This window comes from Malania oleifera, chromosome 10 (assembly GCF_029873635.1).
Source record: "Malania oleifera isolate guangnan ecotype guangnan chromosome 10, ASM2987363v1, whole genome shotgun sequence".
Classification (NCBI taxonomy): domain Eukaryota; kingdom Viridiplantae; phylum Streptophyta; class Magnoliopsida; order Santalales; family Ximeniaceae; genus Malania; species Malania oleifera.
The window spans coordinates 36,972,516-36,996,551 of NC_080426.1; the positions used below are offsets into that span (position 1 = coordinate 36,972,516).

The following is a 24,036-nucleotide window of genomic DNA, read 5'->3' on the forward strand; positions in this document are numbered from 1 at the left end:
CTCCCTGCACACATCGTCCTCCTCCCACCACAATCTATCTTTGCCGCCCTAGCCATATGCATTCCCCGTAGATAGAAAGCAAGCTTCGTTAGAGCCCTAGCGGACTCGCGTTCCCCGTCGAACCTCTCTCCTAGTCTCCTTCTACTCCCAACCTTCTATGCCCTGTTCACCAGACATCTCAGGCTTCGTCGGAGCGCTAGCGGACTCACAACCCCCATCGAACCTCTTTCCCAGTCTCCTATTGTTCCCAACCTTCTTCGTTCTTCTCGCTGGACATCTTAGGCTTCATCGGAGCCCTAGCCGACTCGCAACCCCTGTTGAACCCCTCTCCCTGTCTCTCACTGCTGCCAACCTTCTTCACCCTGTTCGCGACCATCTTAGGCTTGCTCGACGACAATCTTGGCTAGGCTCCAAGCCTCTTCTATGTAGAAGAGTTCAATCAAAGCTTTTCTCCGAGTTGTCTCTCGAAGGGTCAAAATATTTGGGTTTTTGCTCAACGTGAGTCGCCTCTTTTTTTCTCATTTGATCAACTCTTTATGTTTGATACTTCTCCTCTGTTTTGAACCCTTTGCTTGGATCCCAAAATTTTCATTAATATTGATGGCGATTGGCCACTGGCCTTGAAGTTTCTTTTGACGGAAACCAAAAAATACACAGGAACTTGACTAATTAAGTAAAAATTCTGGTTGATCTTCAAAGCATTTAATCGAATTTAGCTTAACTTAGTTAATTTGATATTTTGTATGATGTAAAAAAAATGCATCTTCAGGAACTTGAATGAAAATTCTGTATTTTGGTTGTTGATGATCAATTTTTTTATTGTTGATGAATGAACGAATGTTTCTTGCGTTTTCTATTTTGAATTTTTTTAGTGATTATGCAATTCATAATTGAGCATGAATGATGCTTGTTTCATTTAAATTGAAATTACCACAATATTTTTCCACCTAGAAGGAAAAACAGGTCTACATCCTTATTTTTACAAAATCAATATATCACCATGTCAGTGTTGTATGGTATATGCGTCCTGTGTTGGTATTGGCGCTTCTTAGGTTAAAACTTAAAACTGTCTTTTTAAAAGAAATAGCATCATTGTGGATGAAGTGCTGAACACAAGAAACAAACATCTAGAGATAATGCCTTCAATGGCCTCCTACTCTGTAATAGGTAGTTAGTGTTAATTCTTTTTTTTTTTTTTATGGTGTAAAAAAAAACTCAATTTTTCCGATAATATTATGCAAACTAATTTAATTTTAAAGAGTAATTTTGTGTAGCATTAGGTAGGGTAAGGTGGTGGGGGTAAGGCTTTACACCTAGGTTTGACAACATGGTCTGGTTAACTGGGTTGTTGGGTCCGAGCTTGGTGTCTGCCCCCGTGGGGTTCATGTACAAACATACTTTTAAAAAAAACAAAAATTGGTTGGTTTTGCAACTTTGTTTTTTTTTTTTTTTTTTTATTTTGTGAACCATCCAACTTCCCTTCTTCAGTATGATTCCTCAAAAAAAAAAAAAAAAAAAAAAAATTTATTCGAATTGTCATAATATTTTACAAGTAGTCTAAGAAATTATACAATTCTTGATTAAATGTAGGACTGTGAGTGGATTCAAATTTAGATGTCATTTTCCAATTATAAGATAATGATAAGTAGTCATTTGTGGATCCTCCATTAGAACATGTTTAACATTTGTTTGTAGAACTTCACAAGGAAAAACTTATTTCCTAAGTCCTTAAGAGATAGCATTATTTTTAGAGTATTTAAGAAATAATAGACATTACAACCAGTTCATATAACATTTCAGCAAGAGGTGATGACTCTTTGGCTAGAGGTTGGGGGGTGGTGCACCATGAGTACTAAGGTACTTTGAGTAACATAAGAAAATATGTACAAAAAAGGTTTTCTCTTAGAAACCCTACCTTCAAAGGCTGAGCTTTCAAAATTTCAAAATTTCTAAAACCATTTCCCACAATCCAAATGTATTGTTCCTTTCATTAAAGACTTCCCAAAAAGAAGAGAATTTTTTATGGTCCCCAATGGTTGTGATTCATGGATGGTAGCCTTCACAAGACGTTGAGAATGTGAATGAAATTGGAAAATTAACCCTAATGCTCAATCGTGGTTCATGAACCTTCTCGGTGTCAATAACAACATCAACCTGAAATCTTTACTTGCCCAAAGGCCAGCCTACCATATGAGCACACATGCATTTTACTAGTGCAATCTTCAAAGGGTACTTGCATTAAAGTGCCTTTCCCTCTTGCAGCCCGTCGCCTCGTCGCACCGTCGCCACGTTGCCCCATCACAGTGTCTTTCCCTCCTGCCAACGCCACCTCCGCCGCTCTTAGATAAGACTTCTTCCTCCTCTTCTTCTTCTTCCTCTTTTCTCCAAATTTAATTTAAGTTACCTCTAATTTTTATACATTTTCTCTTACTTTCCCTAATTCTCTAAGATTTTTCTTCATCCTCACTCCTTGCACTCTCTTTTTAGAACTAGGGTTTGATTGGAAATTGCAGGTGGAATTGGAATATTTCAATCATGGCGGTATACTTCCATTAGTTTTATTTATTATTTATTATAAAAACAATTAGAAAAGAAAATGACTTATATAATAATTTATGTTAAAATTTAGGAATAGGAATTTGAGAATGATTATTGCTTACTATGAGTTTATTAAAAATATATATTATTATTATTTGCTCTATAGATAATAACACAAAATCTACCAAAATTAAAAATAATAATTTAGTACATTTGTGCATTAATCTCACATCCTACTTAGATAATTACAAGTGACCTTTTAATTAAATTAATAGGTTAAATTTTCTTATAAATGAACTAACCAAAGTTAATCTAAACTTAATCTCTCTCTCTCTCTCTCTCTCTCTCTCTCTCTCTCTCTCTCTCTCTCTATATATATATATATATGTAACGACCTGCTATTTATTTTTCAGTTCTGATTTTTTTTTTTTTTATACTGTAAAATTTATAATGCTCTGATACCTACTAGATTAAACCAAACCATCAACCTAAGCAGCGAGAAGCGGAATTTATATAAACACAATCAAGAAAATATACAATACCAGAGTGCTAAAATGTTCCCCAAAATCTACATATATGACTGTTTCCCAAAATACCCTCAACTAGGCTAGGGCTATACATAAATACTCCCTAAAATACTCACTCTACTGATAGGGCAGTACTGAAGCCCCTCTATCTACGAGTCTGATCTACTCACCTACCTAGATCACCTGAAAAATGTTAAAATAATGGGATGAGACGACGCTCAGTAAGACGAAATATGCTATTGCTAGTGTGCGCAAATGAGTTACAATATTATGAAAATTTGTTTCTATATAATCGTGTATAATTGAATCTATAAATATAGTACAGATAATATAACCATCACCTTTCCCATGTTGCTTAACATATCTGTATTTTAGGTTTCTATGCATAATACTCTTAATATAGATATGCATATATTCCCTGTTTCTGTGAAACTGTACATACATCATAATAGTTGAAAACTTCCCTGGATGGATAACTGTATGTCAAGATTTAACCCCTCATGATAGGGTTGTGCGGCCCATAGGCGAGATCTATCTTGGCTGGCCGACTAAGATAAACCACTATACTCCATCAGTCTAATAAGTCCTCCTCAACCCATATCTAATGGGGAACCTATCCACACGTGGGCATTTGATCGACCTACTTACCACATATTATCTAAATAGGTGGTTGCACTCTATTTTGTATATAGCAACAGTACCGTACTTTATAAACTGTATCTGTAATGGACTATCAAGGTCTGATACTATATAATACATCTCTATATATAACTATCTATTTTTCCATGATTCTGTAATAACTGTATCAACCATGACGCTGTGATAAACTGTATCTATATCAATTATATTTTTGAAATGAACTGTAAAACTATATGTCATGGTACTGTAAACTGTATAATCATGATATTCTGTAATTACTGTAAAACATATCCACTGTCTATATATTCTGTAAAACATAACTCTGAAAAATACTATAAAATATGTTTCTGTACTATATCTATATTCTCAAGCCACACATTAATTTAAAATATATTAAACATACTTGATAAACTGTATAAATTTCTGTTGTGAATAATAATCTGGTAATAACGTATAATTTATACTGAAAACATACTAGAATTGTCTAGCATAGCATATTTCCCTTACCTGATTCCTACTAAAACTCCCCTACTATGACAGGTCCTACACCCGCAGGGTTCTCCACTTAACACCTTGAAAACCATATATTTCATAACAAAATATTACTATTTCTATGTCTACAGCATTTCTTACAACTTCTGGAAAATCAAATTTCAACAAAAAGGTCTTACCCTGAATTTGGGATGAAATCCAACTTCGTCCCACCGACGATCCGCTCCGGCAAACTTGAAGAGAACTTCTTCAGGAGCATCGTGGTGGCCTCAGATCGTCGATCTGGCGACTAACGGGGCCCGAATCGAAGAGAGAAGAGGGAAGGACTGTAGAGAGAGAGGAGAGAGAGCGTGAGAGAGAGAGTTTTGGTGAATTTGCTGCGTAAAAGTCCAAGTTTCAGCTATTTATAAAGCCGGATTTGTCGACGAGACACGTCACCTCATCGACAAGTCCTGTAGAAAGTTCGTCGACGAACCTACACCCTTGTCAACGAATTTCAGACTTCCAAAAGTCCTCTCTCGGTATCTTCTCAACGATGAAACTTGTCTTCATCGACGAGGCCCTCTTGTACCCTCATTGATGAATCCCCTATGTTCATCGACGAAGTTGACTGCCTCCTTTTGTTACTGTTTCTATTTTCCTCCCTCTTTATTATTTAAATACCATTATTCTTTGGGTCGTTACAATATATATATATATATATATATATATTATATAAGTAAGAATTGAGATTATAGGCAAAATTTTATAAATAAGTTTAATTGTTTTATGTTTTTAAAGAATGTGTTTGCCCAGAAAGTTAAGAGCTCTATCAAAGGGTATATCCAAATAAAAATGTAACGTTTGGAAACAAATTAAATTAGTACTAAAGGATGTTTAGTAAAAAACTGTGATTATTTCAGCGAACATTATTGAGTTTGTAAATAGACTATGAAATTGACTTTTAGGAACTCAAAAATGTCATTGGTCTCGCATATAAAATTTAATTAATTATTATTTTTTATTGCAGAAAATTATAAAATAACTAATGTTTAATTTTTCTATTTAAATATTGAAAAACTAAAAACTAAAATAACCTTTTATGTTTTAGCAATTTTTTAAAGAAAGAAATGAAAAATAATTTTTTTTTTCACAAGTGAACATTCCATTATATTCATTAGATATTCTCAAAAAGTTCATTTTTATTTTATTTTGTGAAAATATAGATTGGCGATAATTTTGTTTATCCTACGGAATAATCACTTGAACTTAGTACACATTCACTTGTTACTTCATTATAACAAGTGAACTTAGGACACATTCAACTCTTTTCAAATATAATAAATAATGAACATGTTAAAATTGCTTTTCACCACAACATTTCTGAATAGGATAGGATCCATACCCTTTAGAGTATGATGGTTGATTATAGGATTCACGATGCATGCATTATAAACATTTTGAGAATGTAATGAACACAATTTACTTGAACATGTTATAGGGTAATTAATGAACATGGATAAGAGTTGGACGAATGCTTAGGGTAGGTTTTTTCCAGAATACGTGAAAGGAGTACATGATTTCATAGAGTTCACGCGTCCTCGTGCAAACAAAGCCACTAGAATAAGGTGTCCTTGTAAGAAATGCCAAAACATAACATTCAAACACATTGATTTGGTCCATTCACATTTATTAGACTTTGGAATGGAGAAAAGGTACACAACATGGGTGTTCTAGGGTGAAGATTACGCAATTCAGAGCGATAATGATAACGATGAAGATGAGGGGGCAAATATAGCAGGTGGTGATACATGTTTGGAAGGATTAATTGAAATGTTAGGTGACTTGCAAAGAGGGATTGCAGTGGACACGGGCGATGTCGGTGTGTCGCGTACTAGTGATGAATCTACTTCAGCAGGTACCATACCTTGTGATCCTAGTACGTTGAATCGACTCGATAAACCATTTTCCAATCTCATGAGGAATGCATGGGTGCCCCTATATCCAAACTATAAAAAGTTCTCAAAATTAGATTTTCTGATAAAGTTGCTTCATGTAAGGACAATCCATGAGTTATCTCAGAGCGCATTCAACATGCATTTAAGCCTCATTAAGGTGGCACTACTTGATGGTCAAAGACTTCTGAAGTCTTTTTATGAGGAGAAGACATACATGCGTGAATTGGGTCTCGGTTACACTCTCATACATGCGTGTAGGTATGATTGTGCACTCTTTTATGGTGAACATAAAAATGCGAACGAGTGCCCAGAATGTGGTGAACCGAGGTATACAAATAATCAGAAGAAGGGTAAAAAGATCCCCAAAAAAGTTTTGTGATATTGTCCATTAATCCCGCGACTACAACGATTGTATATATGTAAAAAGACTGCTACATATATGAGATGGCATCAAGAGAAATGCCTTCAAGATGGAAACACCCTTAGCCATCTAACGGATTCCGAAGTTTGGGCCAATTTTGATAAAATGCATCCGTGATTTTCTAGTGATCCTCGCAATATCGGACTTGGCCTTGCTTTAGATGGGTTCAATCCTTTCGGTAACATGAATAACCCGTATAACATGCGGCCAGTTATGTCGATGTCATACAATATACCGCTATGGCGATGTATGAAAGAACCTTTAATTTATATGTTTCTGCTCATTCTTGGACCGAAGGCACCTGGTAATGATATTGATGTTTACCTATGTCCATTAATTGACAAGTTGAAAGAACTATGGGAAAAAGGAGTGGAGACATTCGATGTGGAAATCGGGACAACATTTTAATTACATGTTGCAGTGTTGTGGACAATTAATGATTTCACTGCTTATGGCAACCTGTCAGGTTAGAGCACAAAAGGTTACTTAGCATGCCCAATATATAATAAGGATGCTAGGTCCTTATCCTTGAAGCATGGCTGCAAGTTATGTTTTATCCTTATCCTTGAAGCATGGCTGCAAGTTATGTTTTATGTGTCATCGTCGTTTTCTACGAACTGGACATCCTTGGAGGACTCGTGGTATTAGAAGCTTTAATGAAAAACCTGAACGAAGGTTGCAGCTAAAGCGACTAAGTGGGGAAGAGATATTAAACCAGCTCAGGTTGATCAGAGATGTGAAATTTGGGAAACCACCGACTAGTAGAAAAAGAAAACGCGCTAAGTAGGAGTTAAATTGGACAAATAGAAGCATCTTCTTCGAGTTGCCATACTGGAAAGATCTTCCACTATGCCACAACTTAGATGTCATGCACATAAAAAAGAATATTTATGAGAATGTTATTTATACATTGCTGGATATAAATAGGAAGACAAAGAACACCGCAAATGCTCTTCGGGATATGGAAGATATGGGAATACGGCCTGAGTTGCACCTATTTCGTTGTAGACACCCCATTTTTACCCTGGCCCAATATATTTATTATTATTATTATTATTATTATTATTATTATTATTATTATTATTATTATTATTTCATTTATCCATATTATTATTATTATTATTACTATTAATTAGTCTTATTATTATTATTATTATTATTTTCATTATTATTAATATTATTTTTAATTATTATTATTATTATTATTATTAGTACTTTTATCTTTAGGAATAATAATAATATTATTATTATATGATTATTTATTTATTTATTTATTATTATTATTAGTATTTTTACCTTTATTATCATTATTATTATTACTATTATCCCGTTATTATTATTATTATCATTATTTATTTATTATTATTATTTTACTATCATTATTATTATTTTTATATTATTATTTATTTATGTATTTTTGTTATTACTATTTTGCTATTATTATTATTTTGCTATACTTATTATTATTATTATTATTATTATTATTATTATTATTATTATTATTATTATTATTATTATTATTATTATTATTTCCTTATAACCATAATAGTAGTATATATTATTTCCAAAAAAAGAAAAATACCAAAAACTGAAAAAGGAATTTTTTTTTTTAGGGTTTGTTTTTCAAATTTTTCCTTTTTATAAGAAGGAGGAGGCGGCGAACACAGGAGGAGGCAGCCACAGCGCAGCAGGCCAAAAGGAGCCGAGCCAAAAAAAAAAACTCCATCTTCTTCTTCTTCTCCGGCCACCCCATCACCCGCAGAACCTCACAGCCATCCAACCTCCCTCTCTCAAAATCTCTGGCAGCCTCCAGTTCAGACCCAAGCACCAGACGCCATCGCTGTTGCCACCGACGCTGTCCACTGCCACGCACCTTCCAACTCCGGCCGTCACCCGTCCTCACCACAGGCGGCCACAGCAGCGCATAGACAGCAAAAGAAAATAAAAAAAATCGTCGTCAACCTCCGGCCACCACATCAGCCACGGCCAGTTCCCCAACACACAGCCACGACAGCCCCTCTGTTGGTAAGTTCTCCACAGCCAGCCTTCTCCCGGCCTCCCTCCGGCAGCACCCCTTTGTAAGCCCCCGTAAATACACACGCACACACACGGTACTAACCCACACACACACATGCACAGCACACACACACGTATTGATTTTTTTTTTTTTTAGGGATGTTTAAATCTTTGTGGTATTTATTATGTATACTGAATAATTAATATTATTATTGCAGGATTTTTATTATTAGTATTTAATATCCATGTTCAGATTTTTGGTCATATTTATTATAAATACTAATTGGTTTATTTTGTTTTTGTAGGATTCCTTTTTGTTTGATCGGGTCTCAAGCGTCAAATTTTGAATTTTCTAGTCATCTTTTTTTAAACATGTAATGTTATGGTTTACTATCTAATATTGTGTTATCAGCATGTATATATATATATTTTTTTCTTATGGTATGCTTTTATTGTTACATTTGTTTTGTATTATCATGTAATATTAAGGATCATTGTTTCATATTGCTTTATTATCATATATACGTATTCATATATATTATGGTTTGTCATTGTACATATTAAATATTTAATATTATTGTATAATTGTTGTTGTATTTGTTTTAATATTTAATAATCATGTTTAGGTTTTATGTTGTTATTATTGTTATTATCAATGTAATATTAGTATATTATAATTAAATGGGTAATGTTCATATTGTATGTTCAATATCTAGGGTTTTCATATTGGTTACATTTTAAATGTTAATGTTATTATCAGTTTATATTCGGATTGTCATTGTTGCACGTGTTTGGTGTTTTTGTTATTATCGCATTCATTCAATGTTTTTATATATTTAGAATTTTGTATTAATTTTGGTGGTCCTTGCATGTGAATTTTAGAATGTAATATATTTCCAAAAGTATGTCATTGTCTTACCTTTCCATCAGTTTCCATATTGTAATTCTAAATTTGATTTATTTCCTTAATTAATTATTCATTTTTGCATGTATTTGTTTTAAGGTAAGTGTTATAAATTGTATATTATGGTAGCTTATTGTCATGATTCTTTGTATTATTATATATTATGGTAGTGTAGAGTTATGTATAGTGTTATTATGTTAGTTTAGCATTTTAGTTTATTATTGTATAATTATCTTTATTTTAGTGTATTATGTTTGTATTTACTATCATTTTTAGTTTATTATTAGGGTATCATTATTATGTAGGAAAGTAGTTCACTATTATGGTATGTTATTAATTATGGTAGATTATTATTATATAATTGCTATTATGTAATTATTATTATTGTTTATGGTAGTTTCTTATTATGGTAGTATGTATATATATATATATATATATATATATATATATATATATATGATATTATGGTATTTTCAGTATTATTATTATGTTTATACTCAGTACTATATATTATGTTATTTTTAGTATTTTAGTACATTAGGGTATTTTTATTATGGTATGTTTAGTATTATACATTATTATATTAGTTCATTTTTATAGTAGTTTATTATGTAGTTTATTGTTATGATATTTTATTATGTATTATTTATTATTATTATTATATTGTTATGAAGTTTTACTACATATATTAGTATGATCTTATTATGATATTATATACGACGATTATAGTATTGCATTGTATTATTAATATAATATTGTTAGTACAAGGTTGTTATTATATTGTTTTCAATGTTGTTACTATTATTTCTGTGTTATTATTACTAATATTAAATATGTTTAGTATTTTTGTTTCTTTGGTATATTTATATTTTGTGTTGCATATTAGGGTATCTATTTTTATTATTATTTATTTTCATGCGTGTATATCCCTATGATTTTATTGCGGGGGTATGAGCCTTCGGGCTTCACGTACCTTAAGCTCTGAGGGAATATATGTATATATTTATTTATTTATTCATTTTTCATGTGTGTTTATTAATTCATAAAAGGAGTAGTTTAAAGACTTATTAGATTAACTTAGGGATAATTTAAAATTAATTAGGTACCGTTCGTAAGAACGGGCGCGTAGGGGGTGCTCGTACCTTCCCCTCGCGTAACCGAACTCTCGACCCCAACTCTGGTAATGTAGACCGATTCCACCCCTAATGGGGTGGTAATCATGTGTTCTAACCGCACTAAAGGTTAGTGGCGACTCCTACACCATATTTTTCCTGAAAATATTAAAATTGATTTTTTAATTTCGCCGCCCGGGGGCTCACGCGCTCCCGGGACGTCGCGACATTCGTGATGGAAAAAAAATTCTCATGCCATTAGCTTGTTACAAATTTTAGAATGATCAGAAGAATAAATTCTTCGAATGGTTGAAATCAGTGAAATTCCTTGATGGATATGCATCGAACATAGCTCGATGCATAAACATGAAGGAAGGGAAGATGTTAGGAATGAAAAGTCATGACTGTCACGTCCTTCTACAACGGGTTCTACCTGTTTTCCTTCATGGACACTTGACTGAAGATGTTCGCTCGGTGCTGATTGAGCTGGGGATCTTTTTTCGATAATTGTGCTCCAAAATATTGAGCGTAAACATACTTGAATGGTTAGATGATGACGTCGTGATCATACTATGCAAGCTGAAGAAAATATTTCCGCCAGCATTCTTCGATGTGATGGTCCACCTAGCCGTCCATTTACCAAGGGATGCCATAATTGGAGGACCGGTTCAATATTGTTGGATGTATCCTACTGAGAGGTCAATTATAAAGTCCCTGTATAATGGTCACGTGATTTCCTTTTTTTTTTTTTCTTTTTTTTTTTTGTGTCTACAAGAATATAATGCTATGTAAAATGCACATGTTCTTGTCCACTTTGAAGGGGTATGTGCGCAATAAGGTACGACAGAAAGGTTCAATCATTGAGGCATACATTGACAGTGAATGTCTTGCATTTTGTTCAACGTATCTACATGATATTGACACAAGGTTCATTTGTGAGGAGCGAAATGCAGACGTTCATGCGATTAATGTCAAAGATGAAGAACCAAGGAGCTTTATATTTCAAGAAATGTTAGGCCTTTCGGTGCATGAATTTACGATTTCATTGATATGGATGACCTATAAAAAGCTCATTTTTACGTCCTCAATAATTGTGATGAAACTGTTTCATATATCGAGTACGTGGTTCCAAACTTCTTACTTTGCATTGTATTTACATATGCATATTTATATACTTAGTTGACATTAACATGTACTACTGTTGCATATAACGAACATAAAGCTGAACTTCTGGCCCAAAATGAAAGGAATGTTGATGAAAGACATAAGAAGGAATTTATTAATTTGTTTGGGAGTCGTGTAAATAACAAATACTGCCTGAGTACGAAGCAATGTACATTTTTACTATTGACGGTTTACTCATATAAACTCTTGTTTATTTAATAGATGAAAGTCATGTATTATAATAAGGAACCAATGACAAGTAAAAATTTGTACGCGTTGGCATGTGACCCCGATCAATGAGTTAACCGCTACAGCGGTTGCATTGTCAATGGGTTACGATTTCATAAAAAGTCCCTCGAACTGCATAGAGGAACCCAAATTGTGGGGTTGCGGTGCTAGACACAGAAGGAGATGAAGAAATTCACTACTTTGGTGTGTTGGATGACATTATAGAACTTAACTATGGAGCCAACACACTCGTCCACCTGTTCAAGTGTACCTGGTGGGATATTGGCAATAAAAGGACTCGGATAAACACGGATGCCTACTTTACTAGCGTCAATTTTAGTAAGACATGGTATCAAAATGACCCTTTTGTGCTAGCGACGCAGGTAGAACAAGTGTTTTACCTTAAAGACGCATAATTAAAGGGTGAATGGAATGTGGCCCAAAAGATTCCTCCCTGAAGTTTATATGCTATTACAAAAGTTGCAGATGGGGAGATAAGTGCCAGTGAGGCTGCATTCCAAAAAGATGAGTCATCTATCAGTGCAGCACCGCAATCTGCTTTCAATGTTGTCGAAGAAGACCTCCGATCTTATACCATTGCCAGGGGTTGGTGTCACGGCAGAAGCCATAAAGACTGCTGACATTACAATTGAACCTTCTGTAGACGTTCACTTCATCGACGATGAGGAAACTGATAGGGAAGATGAAACAGGGGTCGAGTACTGTAGTGAAGAGGAAGACACTTTAGAATGTGAGGATGATACCGATATTGAGGACGTGTAGGGGTAGGCAACTGAAGGTTGTCGCCATGTGTCTTACATGTGTAAATAACTAAAAATATATTTATTATGCATCCATCTAATATTCATACTTTTTATATTTACTTGTCTAATATTTTGCAGACATGGCACCAGGAGGCCATCGTGGCCGACTTCCTTCCACGCTATCGAATATGTCATATCACAAAGTTGATCCGGCAGCCTTAAGACCAACAGAGCACGTTAGTGGTGCTGTAGCACCATCATTGTCTAAGCCATTCGAATCTTGGCCAGACATGGATACCATAGATGCGACTGATACGCAGGGTGAGTTGCCAACCATGATGAGCAGTGTTGGTAAGGCTATGATTAATTTATTTATATTTCAACTATTGATGGTTATTCACGTGTATGATTATAATGTTGTTCTTAATTTAACTCTGCTTTCAGCATCTACATCCACGGTGAGGTCAGGCCGTGGTGCAGTGAAGAACATAGCGCTAAAGAAGCACCTAGAGATGACTAAGCAGCGGATTCGGATTGACATTCCTTCAGACTACACGGCCCCGCTTAAGGATTGGTGCACATCTTGAACCCGGGAGCTTGACATTATATGCCGACAGTATGCTCCAGTCACCTCCTTCAACTGGCCGCAAGTGACTTAGGAGCAGCACATGGTTCTTTACATGCGCATTTTGGTAAGTAATCCCAAACCCTTTTTTTTTTTTTTCACTTTTAATATACTAGCCAATTAACAGCTGTCTAACATTCTATTTGTGTTACCTATGTAGGAGGAGTTCGATATGGACATTCTCGAGGCTGACAATGTGAAGAGGGGTGTGGATTTCCAACTGTGCAGTAAATTTAAGAGCTATCGCTCGAAAATGCGCTAGCATTTTGGGACGATGGGAGATCAAGCAGAAGCACGCCCATATGATAAGATATCCCAAGGGGATTGGGAGGTGGCGTGTCGCCATTTCCGCGAACCACACTATCAGGTGATGTGTTTGTATTATAATCACTACTTTTTCACATTGATGTCGCTAATAAAAAGTCTTTACATCTTTTTTGTAGGCTATATGTGAAAAAAATGCTGCGAACTGTAGCAAACTCCCTACGACACATTGCGGTGGGTCGAGGTTATTTGTAAATCATCGACGGGTAATTACTATATATAAAACTATCTTACCATTACATGACTTAATATTAATGATGTCTTATATGATAATGTAGCGTGATCCCGAGACTGACGCAGAGGAGCCGCTGCCTGATCTTTTTTTAGAGAACACACCAACGGCAATCAGGGGAGTGGTGCGAGGGTGCGCAGGGCAAACATGTAAGTCAAATAAAAATTTAGTTTATTACTTGATTCAAAACATCAAAGTTTTATTCTTACTTATTCTTTTTTATCATTTTCATGATTGAAATTAGGCACGGATGGTCGAGTTGAGTGATGCATCTATTTCAGAGGGGAGTCAGAAAATGACGGATTTCTAGATAACTGCTCAGGTGGTTGGGGAACGAGCAGGGGCTGGATGAAAGGTCTTAGAAGTGGATACATCGCCCCAACAACATCATCATCTATGGGTGCGGCGGCTCGCGCAGACATGGAACGGGCGCATCGAGACACCGAGTCTCGTGCGGAGGAGATGGTTCGGCAAATGCAGATGGTGGAAATGAAGAACCAAGAATTGAAAGACACAGTGTCCACCGTTGTAGTGGAGGACCACAAATTAAAAAACATGGTGTCCACCGTTGTAGTGGAGAACCAGCAATTGAAAGACACGGTGTCCACCTTTCAAGCCCAGTTGGAAGTCATGATGAATAGGCAAGCACAGTTCGAACAAATGATGCACCAATCTCGACCAAATGATATGGGTGGCTCCTCTCATTAGAAGGTATGTAAAACGTAATTTGAACTGCATGCTGGTAGCTCTGTTGTTTAATTGTATTCATATGCTGAATTGTGAATTGTTGGGAAATACACGAACTTTATTGATTGTGTTGTCAATTTAATTATTCCTAAGAAACCCCAACTCAATCTATCACATCAACATCATATAATCTAAGTAACAACTTCATGCACAACCCAAGCTGCATCAAGAATGCTTGAGAAGCAACCTTCTAGACAAAACTAGAAAACCTTAGATCAATTGTGTTTTAACTTTTTCCTGGTAATATTTTCTTGATCAATGGTATTATATGATATAAATTGTAAATTAAACTACTGGAATACATGTTTGTGTTGAACGCCAACTGCATGACTGATGTTGTACATTGTGAATTGCATGGTTGTAGTGGATTTAGGTTGTTGCACGCTTGAAACTTTTTATTTTGTGAAAACTGTCGCGACGTCCCGGAGCGCGTGTGCCCTGGGGTGGCAAAATAAAAAATATGTTTTAAATTTTCATGAAAAACAAGGAATTGTCGAAATCGCCATTAATCGTTTAGTGTGGTTAGAACACTTAATTACTACCCCGCTAAGGATAGAATGGATCTACATTACCAGAGTTGGGGTCGGGAGCTCGGTTATGCGATGGGAAGGTACGAGCACGCCCTACGCGTCCGTTCTTACGAACGGTATCTAATTAATTTGAAATTATCCCTAAGTTAATTTAAAAAGTCCTTAAAATTACTCCTATAGTGAATTTACCAATACCCATGTAAAATGAATAAATAAATAACTAAATAAATAAATAATACAAAAAAAAATATACGTAATATATAAATATATATACATATTCCCTCATAACTAAAGGTACGTGATGCCCGAAAGCTTATACCCTCGTATTAAAATCATAGGGAAAATAATTAATAAAACTTAAGAAAATACACTTCCAAATTTTGAAATTGTATTGAAATTTTTTATTGAAAAATACTAGTATGGGAGGTTTTAATATATAATAATAGGATAATAAGTGACAAATTATCATAATACAATATATGTATCAAGATACTAAAGACACTATAAAAGGTAATACCATATATCTTAGAAATAAAAAATATATCTTAATAGATAATACCGAATATAAGCATAATAATAATACCGTAATATTCTATATATTATCATACTAAATATAATAACAACTTACCTAATGTAAACCAAAATGTCAAACTTAACCTAATAATTGATACCCTTATATATAAATATGACAAAGTACTAGAATATTGATACTAAGTATGTTAAAATACTAATACGAGTAGGCAGACATTAAATATAATCATAATAATGAAGAAAACCTTTCACAATTAAAAATAAACACACATCAACGATGAAAACCCTAGCACAATACAAATAAGGCAACAAAAACTTACACTTAAATATCCAGACAACTTTACTTAAATACTAAGACAACTTCTAGCAAAAAAAAAACTCTAAAGTAATAATAATGATCCTTCAAACATTAATATATATATACAAGAATCCTACAACAATATTAGATATCAAGATTTAAACTTTAAACATACAAACAAATTCCTACAATAAAAATTTTACAATAATAATAAAAAGGATGAACATGAATATTAATTACAAGAACAAAGATCATAAAAAAAAATCTTTATTATTTAATATGCATAAACAAAAACAATAAAAATTTAAATATGAACAAAAATTTTGCACCCAAGAAGAATAAATCAATTAGTATTTATACCAAATAAAAATTAAGCAACAATAAAACTCTTTTTTTTTTTTGAACATGAATATTAATAAAAAGGAAACCTGCAACTCACAATTTTAATATAATAAACAAAGAAAAATTCAAGCTTTACATAAGGTGTGTGTGTTGCTGCGTGCGTGAGTGTGTGTGTTTGTGTGCGTGTGTGCAGAGAACTCACCACATGTTGACGGAGCTGGGCCATGGTGCCAGCGAGAGGATAGAATGGTGGTTGGCCGGAGAATCCTGGTGCTCGGGGAAAACAGCAGCAGCGGCGGAGGTCTCGGCAGTGGTTGTTCTGGGCTGCTGTTGCTGCTGGACGTCAGCGGCTTGGAGATAGCCGTGGCTGGTTCCTGCTTGGTGTGGGTGTTGCAGAGGCTGATGACCGCTGCTATTGGAGGAACGTCGAGCATGCCGGAGCTGATGTTGATGAAAAGTCGTTTGCTCCAGGATGGGCACGAGCGTGGAGATGAGGAGAAGCTGGGCTGGCCGTAGGGTCTGTTGCTGCTGCGATCACCGGAGTTGATGGGACTGGCCGGAGTTGCAGAGTGAGGATGGAGAGATGATGGCCAGAAGCAGTGGGCGTCGAGAGGAATAGCCGTGATGGATGGTCGGGGCTGCTTTGCGGCGTGGAGTTGGATACAACGGCGGTGATGAAGCGAAGGTAGAGCTGTGGCTATGGGGGATGGTGATGGCTGGGTGCGAAGGAGAGAAGGAGGTAAGGGAGAATGGGTCTTTGCAGGGAGTTTGGCTGCAGGAGAAGGAGGTTCCCGCAAGGGGGCCTGCGGGCTTTTTTTTCTATTTTTCCGGCTCTCTTGCAGAGAGATGTGCGAGAATGAGCCTATAAATAAGCTCTTCCACAAAACCTAAAGTACTCCTAATAATAATAATAATAATAATACTAACAAATATAGTAGTAAATAATAATAATAATAATAATAATAAATACTAATAATAATAATAATGATAAAAAATAGTGATAATAATAATTACAATAAATATATCCAAAGTAATAATACTAAAGAAATAATAATAATGCAACTAGTAATAAATAATAATAAATAATAAAAATAATTATAAGAAAGTAATAATAAAATAACGATAATAAAAATACTACTACTAATAATAATAATAAGAGACCCCTTGTTCTATCTGGTTAGGGCTAGACACCTGCCCCTCTTTGTAGGCTTTATTGCTTCAATGTAACGGTAGGAACTCTCCTACGTTTTTTATAACAACAAGTTTGCAAAGATAAAAGACACCTATTTTAATCAGACCAAACAACTCCTTATGGCTTTCAAGTTAATCAAGAGGTGTTTATTTCTTCCAATTAGGGATGATCACTCAAGTGTAAGGTTCTGCGAATTCAAGTGTAGGGTCCCGATTTTTGAAAAATGGTTACTCCATTGGGGAATGATCGATCGGGTGTAAAATCCCGAGCATTCAGGTGGAGTTACTTTGTTGGAGATGATCAATCAAGTGTACAATCCCCAGATCCTTTGAATGTCTGACTACTCAGGTGTAAGATCCTGACAATCTATTGATTGCTCGAATGTAGGATCTCGAGGACTCCTCAGATTTAGGATTTCGAGAGTCTGTTGATTGCTCGAGTGCTGGATCTCGAGGATTTCTCATATGTAGGATTCCTAGTAATATTTTCTTGATGGATGGTATTATATGATATAAATTGTATATTGAACTCCTGGAATATATGCTTGTGTTGAACGCCAACTGCATGACTGATGTAGTACATTGTGAATTGCATGTTGGTAGTGGATTTAGGTTGTTGCATGCTTCAAACTTTTTATTTTGTGAAAACAACCATGTTTTAGGTATAGGTTTTATGGGAAAATTTTCAATTTACAGACGGCATGTTGCCGAAATTTTGTTAAAATTTTTCTAAAAAAAAAATCATGTACAATGATAATTATGATAAAATGAATGTTAAAATATTTTTGAAAGGATAAGTGAAAGTTAAACAAAAAGTCATTTCATTAAGTCCTAAATTTGGGATTGTTGTTTTGATATTTTTGTTTGCTTATGCTGATATTTGTGTTCTTAATTAATGACTATATAGTTTATATTAAAAAAATTAAAGAATTACTATGGCCTTCAGTTAGTGCGTGTTTTCATGCTATTTGACCTATTTGTATCATCAATTATATCACTCTCAACAAACCAGCAGCACTATACCAAAAACTTATTAAATCAGAATGAAGACATGATACTATGATCAAGGAGGATTATTTCTATGTCCATCCACAGCCTGAAGAAAGTAGTCAGGCAATCTTAATTTTAAAATACCAAGGATTCTTTCATCTGGTCCCTATTGTGCAAAAAATTGTGACCTAGTATTTAAATGTATCAGACTAAAATACAAAGAGTTAATTCATAATTTTACAAGAGAACAAACAGGAGGCAATATGCTTACATCAATATCACTACTTGGAAGATAAATCCTTGTGTTGAATAACCCAAAAACTTCTATCTGTAAACCAGCAACAACATCACAGAATCTAAGCAACAATTTCATGCACAACCCAAGTTGCATAAAAAATGCTCGAGAAGCAACCTTGTGGACAAAACTAGAAAACCTTAGTTCAATTGTGTTTTAACTTTTTCCTCGTAATATTTTCTTGATGGATGGTATTATGCGATATGAATTGTATATTGAACTACTGGAATACATGCTTATGTTGAACGCCAACTACATGGCTGATGCAGTACATTGTGAATTGCATGGTGGTAGCGAATTTAGGTTATGCATTCTTGAAATGTTTTGTTTTTTTAAAACAACCATATTTCAGGTACATGTTTTATAGGGAAATGTCCAATTTACAGACGGCATGCTATCGAAATTTCAATAAAATTTTTCCAAAAAAAATCATCTACAATGATAATTATGATAAAATGAATATTAAAATATTTTTGAAAGGATGAGTGAAAGTTAAACGAAAAGTCATTTCATTAAGTCCTAAATTTGGGATTGTTGTTTTGATATTTTTGATTGCTTGTGCTGATATTTGTGTTCTATATTAATGTCTATATAATTTATATTAAAAAATTAAAGCATTACTATGGCCTTCAGTTGGTGCGTGTTTTCATGCTATTTGACCTATCTATATCATCAATTATATCACTCTCAACAAATCAGCGACACTACAGCAAAAACTTATTAAATCAACCTGAAGACATGATACTACGATCAAGGAGGATTATTTTTACGTCCATCCACAACTTGAAGAAAGCAGCCAGGCAATCTTAATTTTAAAACACCAAGGATTCTTTCATCTGGCCCCTATGGTGCAAAAAATTGTGTCCTAGCATTTAAATGTATGTGACTAGAATACAGAGAGTTAATTCATAATTTTACAAGAGAACAAATAGGAGGCAATATGCTTACATCAATATCACTACTTGGAAGATAAATCCCTGTCTTGAATGACCCAAAAACTTCTACCTGTAAACCCGCAGCAATATCACAGAATCTAAGTAACAACTTCATGCACAACCCAAGTTGCATAAAAAATGCTTGAGAAGCAACCTTCTGAACAAAACTAGAAAACTTTAGTTCAATTGTGTTTTAACTTTTTCCTCGTAATATTTTCTTGATGGATGGTATTAAGAAATGTAGTACTCGAAGAAATACTAAAATTTTGTTTAGGGGGATATTGTTTTCAAGGCGTTGAACAAGAAACCCTACGAGTGTAGGACTAGACACTGTAGGGGCGTTTCAGTAGTCAGGTAAGGGAAATATGCTATGTTAGGAATTTTAGAAAATTTATCAGAAAATTTTATATGTATCAGTATTACTATTCAGTTTTCTAGAATTTTATTATTATTATATCGGGAGATGCAAATTTTAAAGCATGGGATTTAATTACTTTATTGTGTGGCATGAGTTTATTACAGTTTAGTATAGTATTTATGTAGTTTTGCAAATATCATGTTTTACAGCTTATTAGCAGGAAAATATCGATATCAGATTTCAGATATATGATTTAAAGTATTATTCGATATGCCATGACTTTAAATCCATAACACTCAATTATTTAGTTTATTCAGCTATTCAATCAGAAATTCAAATTATGTAAGAGCAGTTTAAAGATGTTATGATTATTTCTATATCATGGTAAAAACAGTAATATATATATATATATATATATATATATATATATATATATATATATCAGTACTAAATAGTATCAGACTCTGTGGAGATATTCAGTCAGATTCAGACAACAGAGCACGGTACCATTGCTATTTCATATTAGAGTGCAACCACATATCTCAGGAAGTGTGTGGATTCCGTCTAACCGCGCCAGGAGAGATTGCAGTCTCCCTAGAAAGCTGGGTTAAGGTGGCCGATTAGACGAGTTAGTGTAGGAATATGCCATGAGAGACTGCAGTGGGCCAGATAGTTGATAGAGATATGGATTGACTTTCTTGGTAAGCCAACCAGAGTAAGTCTCGCCTACGAGCTGCACAACCCTATCATAAGGGGTTAAATCATGATATTCAGTTCCTAGGGTATTATCACAGTTGTTTATATATATATATACAGATATATAGTGCAGCAGTAGTTTTATTATAATATTAGAATTATATGTGATTAGAAAACTCAGATATCCAGTTATATTTTAAGTTATAATAAACGTGACCTGTACAGTATACTAAACTAGTAGTTTTACAATCTCAAGTACTATAATAGTAGATTTAAATGTGTAACTCAGTAGTCATACACTAGTAATAACATATTTCATTTTACTGAGTATTGTCTCATCCCAGTGATTTATTATTTTTTAGGTGATCCAGTTAGGCGAGCAGATAAGGCTCTCGGGTAGAGGAGTTCTTGCGCTGCCCTTTTGAAAGGGTAGGTGTTTCTGTGGTATTAGTGGTTAGAGGTAGATCTCAGGATTTTGATGACATCATTGGGTATTTTGTGATATATATTATAGGATTTTTAGATTTTCTGGTTTTGTATATAATTGATTACAGTTTCATGTTTACCGCTGCTTAGGATGTATTGTGTACAGAGTTTTCCTCAGTACTCTTTTGAGCCTGAGATATTTTCAGTAGTATTACTGATAGATTTACTACATGTTATATATATATATATATTAAGGGGGGGGATGGTATATAGTAGCAGGTCGTTACAAATAATGTATTATTAGTGACAAATTTTATATTCGTCACTAATAGTTAGTAGTAACTGCAGGTATAGCAACTAATTTAAAACCGTGACTAATACTTATAAATTTGTCACTAATAGTATTAGTGACGAATTTATATGTATTAGTGACGAATTTGATCCTTCACTAATACCCTAACTTTTTGTAGTGGGCTTAGTATAAAAAATAGGCTTTGAAAAATTCAGAGGATTTTGCTACTAATCAAAATGTTAATCACCCTTAATCTGAGCAAATGAACTTGTATTTATAAACTTGACCAATTTTATAATCGTTGGGGATACATAGGGAATTATTAAAAATTTTTAAAAGAGTTTAAGAAAATTAACCCTGTTTAACCCCATTTAATCGCGGTAAAATTTTGGCTAACCCAAGAGTTTCGATCGATCGAGCCATAGGTTCAGTCGCCCAAAGAGACACATAAGAAAAAAGACATTTTTGAAATTTTGGTGCCCGTGGACAGGTTCAAGTGGCTGAACAAGGCGATTTTACAAACTGTTCGCGGTTCGATTGCATGGTCTCAAGTTTGGTCTACCGAACTTGCATGTTTGGTCGCCCGGGGGTATTTTGAACGTAAATTTCGGATGCCCGAGTTATTGGAAAAAGTCAGGTCCCGGGTTCGGTTGACTGTGGACGTTTAGTTCAAAAAAGTTCAGTCGCCTGAGCCACAGTCAACATTTTGACTTTTCACTTGATTGGTCAATCGAGGCATTTTCAACGCACAAGTTCGGTCATCCAAATTCAAGTCAACACTTTGACTTCCTATGTTTGGTCGATCGAGGCTTTTTCAACGCTAAGGCTTTTTCAACGCTAAGGAATCATAAAAAATCAGAAATATTATAAAATAATCAAAATTGAGTTATTTCTTACTCAGATAACAAAAAAAATAAAAATATAAAATATAAAAAATGAATAAAATAGAGAAAAAAGTCTTTAAAAATTCCAGAAAAAAAAATTCCAGAAAATTTCTTACAAATTTTTGGAAACCTAAAAATGTTTCTAAGGACTTTTTTGCTCAAATTCAATGAATTTTTTTATTATTATTTGTATATATTTTATTTTTTATGTGTGCATCCCAATGATTAAACAGAGGATAAAGAGGTGTCTCATACCTCATCTATATTAGTTCTGAGGGCGGGCTTATCTAATAAGATACCCTCCTTTAGATGTCTAATTAGACATTTCTCAATCGCACCTTACTTCACATTTATTTTTAAAATTTTAATATTTATTTACATTTTAAGGAGTTAGTTAAAGAACACTAAATTTAGTTTAAGGATACATCATGGTTAATTAAATATCGTTCGTAGAACGGTTGTGCAGGGGGTACTAGTACATCCCCCTCACATGATTGAACTCTCAATCCCAACTCTAATAAATGCAGATCAAGACTACTGATTTCTTGACTTAAGATTAGTCTAAAAACCAATCAACAAGTAGTAATTAGGTGAACTAACAGCACCTAAAAAGATAACAAGTTAGTGACGATTCTATTAAACCTTTAATATTATTATTTCTCGTCATTTCGAACTTTCCTGCAGGACTTTGCGGCACCCTGTTTACATAACCCTTCTCAATGTGCAGGGGGAGGGAGAGGGGCCTTAGCTTAATCAGCACCGGGTGCCCATCCCAATTGCAAAACATGGTGTGAACGTGGACTAGTGTGAACATATTTTGGGTCCTCATGAGAAGCACTTTGATCATAATTAAGGTGCGTATAGTGACCACCCATGAGAAGAACTTTGATCATGATTAAGGTGTGTATAGTGACCACCTTGGCTTGGTCCAAGCATGCATGCACCTTTTGTTTGCGCAGGGGACACGCAATTTGGGTAGTCTTAGGGGACACTAAGGGACCATATGTGTTTTGGAGTGGTGGAGGCAGGGCGTGAGGATATGCATTATGCCCCTTGCAACTAGTGATTGTCATTTTTGATTCTTCATTACCTTCATCTACCAAATATACTTTTGCTCCTCCCTCGCGACAAGGACACTTGTGGTCTCAAACTTACATCGCTACTCCCCCTTTATTTATCTACTTTATTTTTTTTCTTTAAAATATCGCAAAAAAAAAAAAATCAAAAAATTCGACCGCGAAAATGAGAGGAAAAATAATATCCTGACACTTTCGTATATTTGAATGTTTGATATTCATAATAATAATACGAGATTAATTTGGGTTTTTTTTTTTATTAATGATATGGGATCATTTTAAATGAAATTCTTTCTCCTCTCTTGTTTCCGTAGTTGTTCCTCTTCGATTTCACACTCATACCTCTAATATGAAAGTTTCGAGCCTTAAATGTCGGACCTAAGATACACAATTTTACATTCATGTTGACTTTAGAACTATATTAATCTTACATATACCACTGCGTACCCACCCCAATTTATTTTCTTATATTTAAATGTTTAAAAGATAATAATTTATATGTATGAATCGTGACACGTTTAA

At 34.3% G+C, this 24,036-nt stretch overlaps 1 protein-coding gene across 1 annotated transcript in view; it reads right to left on the reverse strand.

Moving 5' to 3' along the window:
* Positions 1–3,040: 3,040 nt before the first annotated feature.
* The window catches only part of LOC131166616 (uncharacterized), a 28,955-nt gene continuing 7,959 nt past the window's right edge, over positions 3,041–24,036 (reverse strand). Inside the window, exons 2-5 of the mRNA XM_058125201.1 lie at positions 19,796–19,852; positions 18,802–18,880; positions 16,574–17,233; positions 3,041–3,248 (exon numbers count right to left, since the gene is read on the reverse strand). Of these exons, the coding sequence (XP_057981184.1) occupies positions 3,232–3,248; positions 16,574–17,233; positions 18,802–18,880; positions 19,796–19,852 (813 nt within the window). The 3' untranslated portion in view covers positions 3,041–3,231. The remainder of the gene's footprint in view (positions 3,249–16,573; positions 17,234–18,801; positions 18,881–19,795; positions 19,853–24,036) is intronic.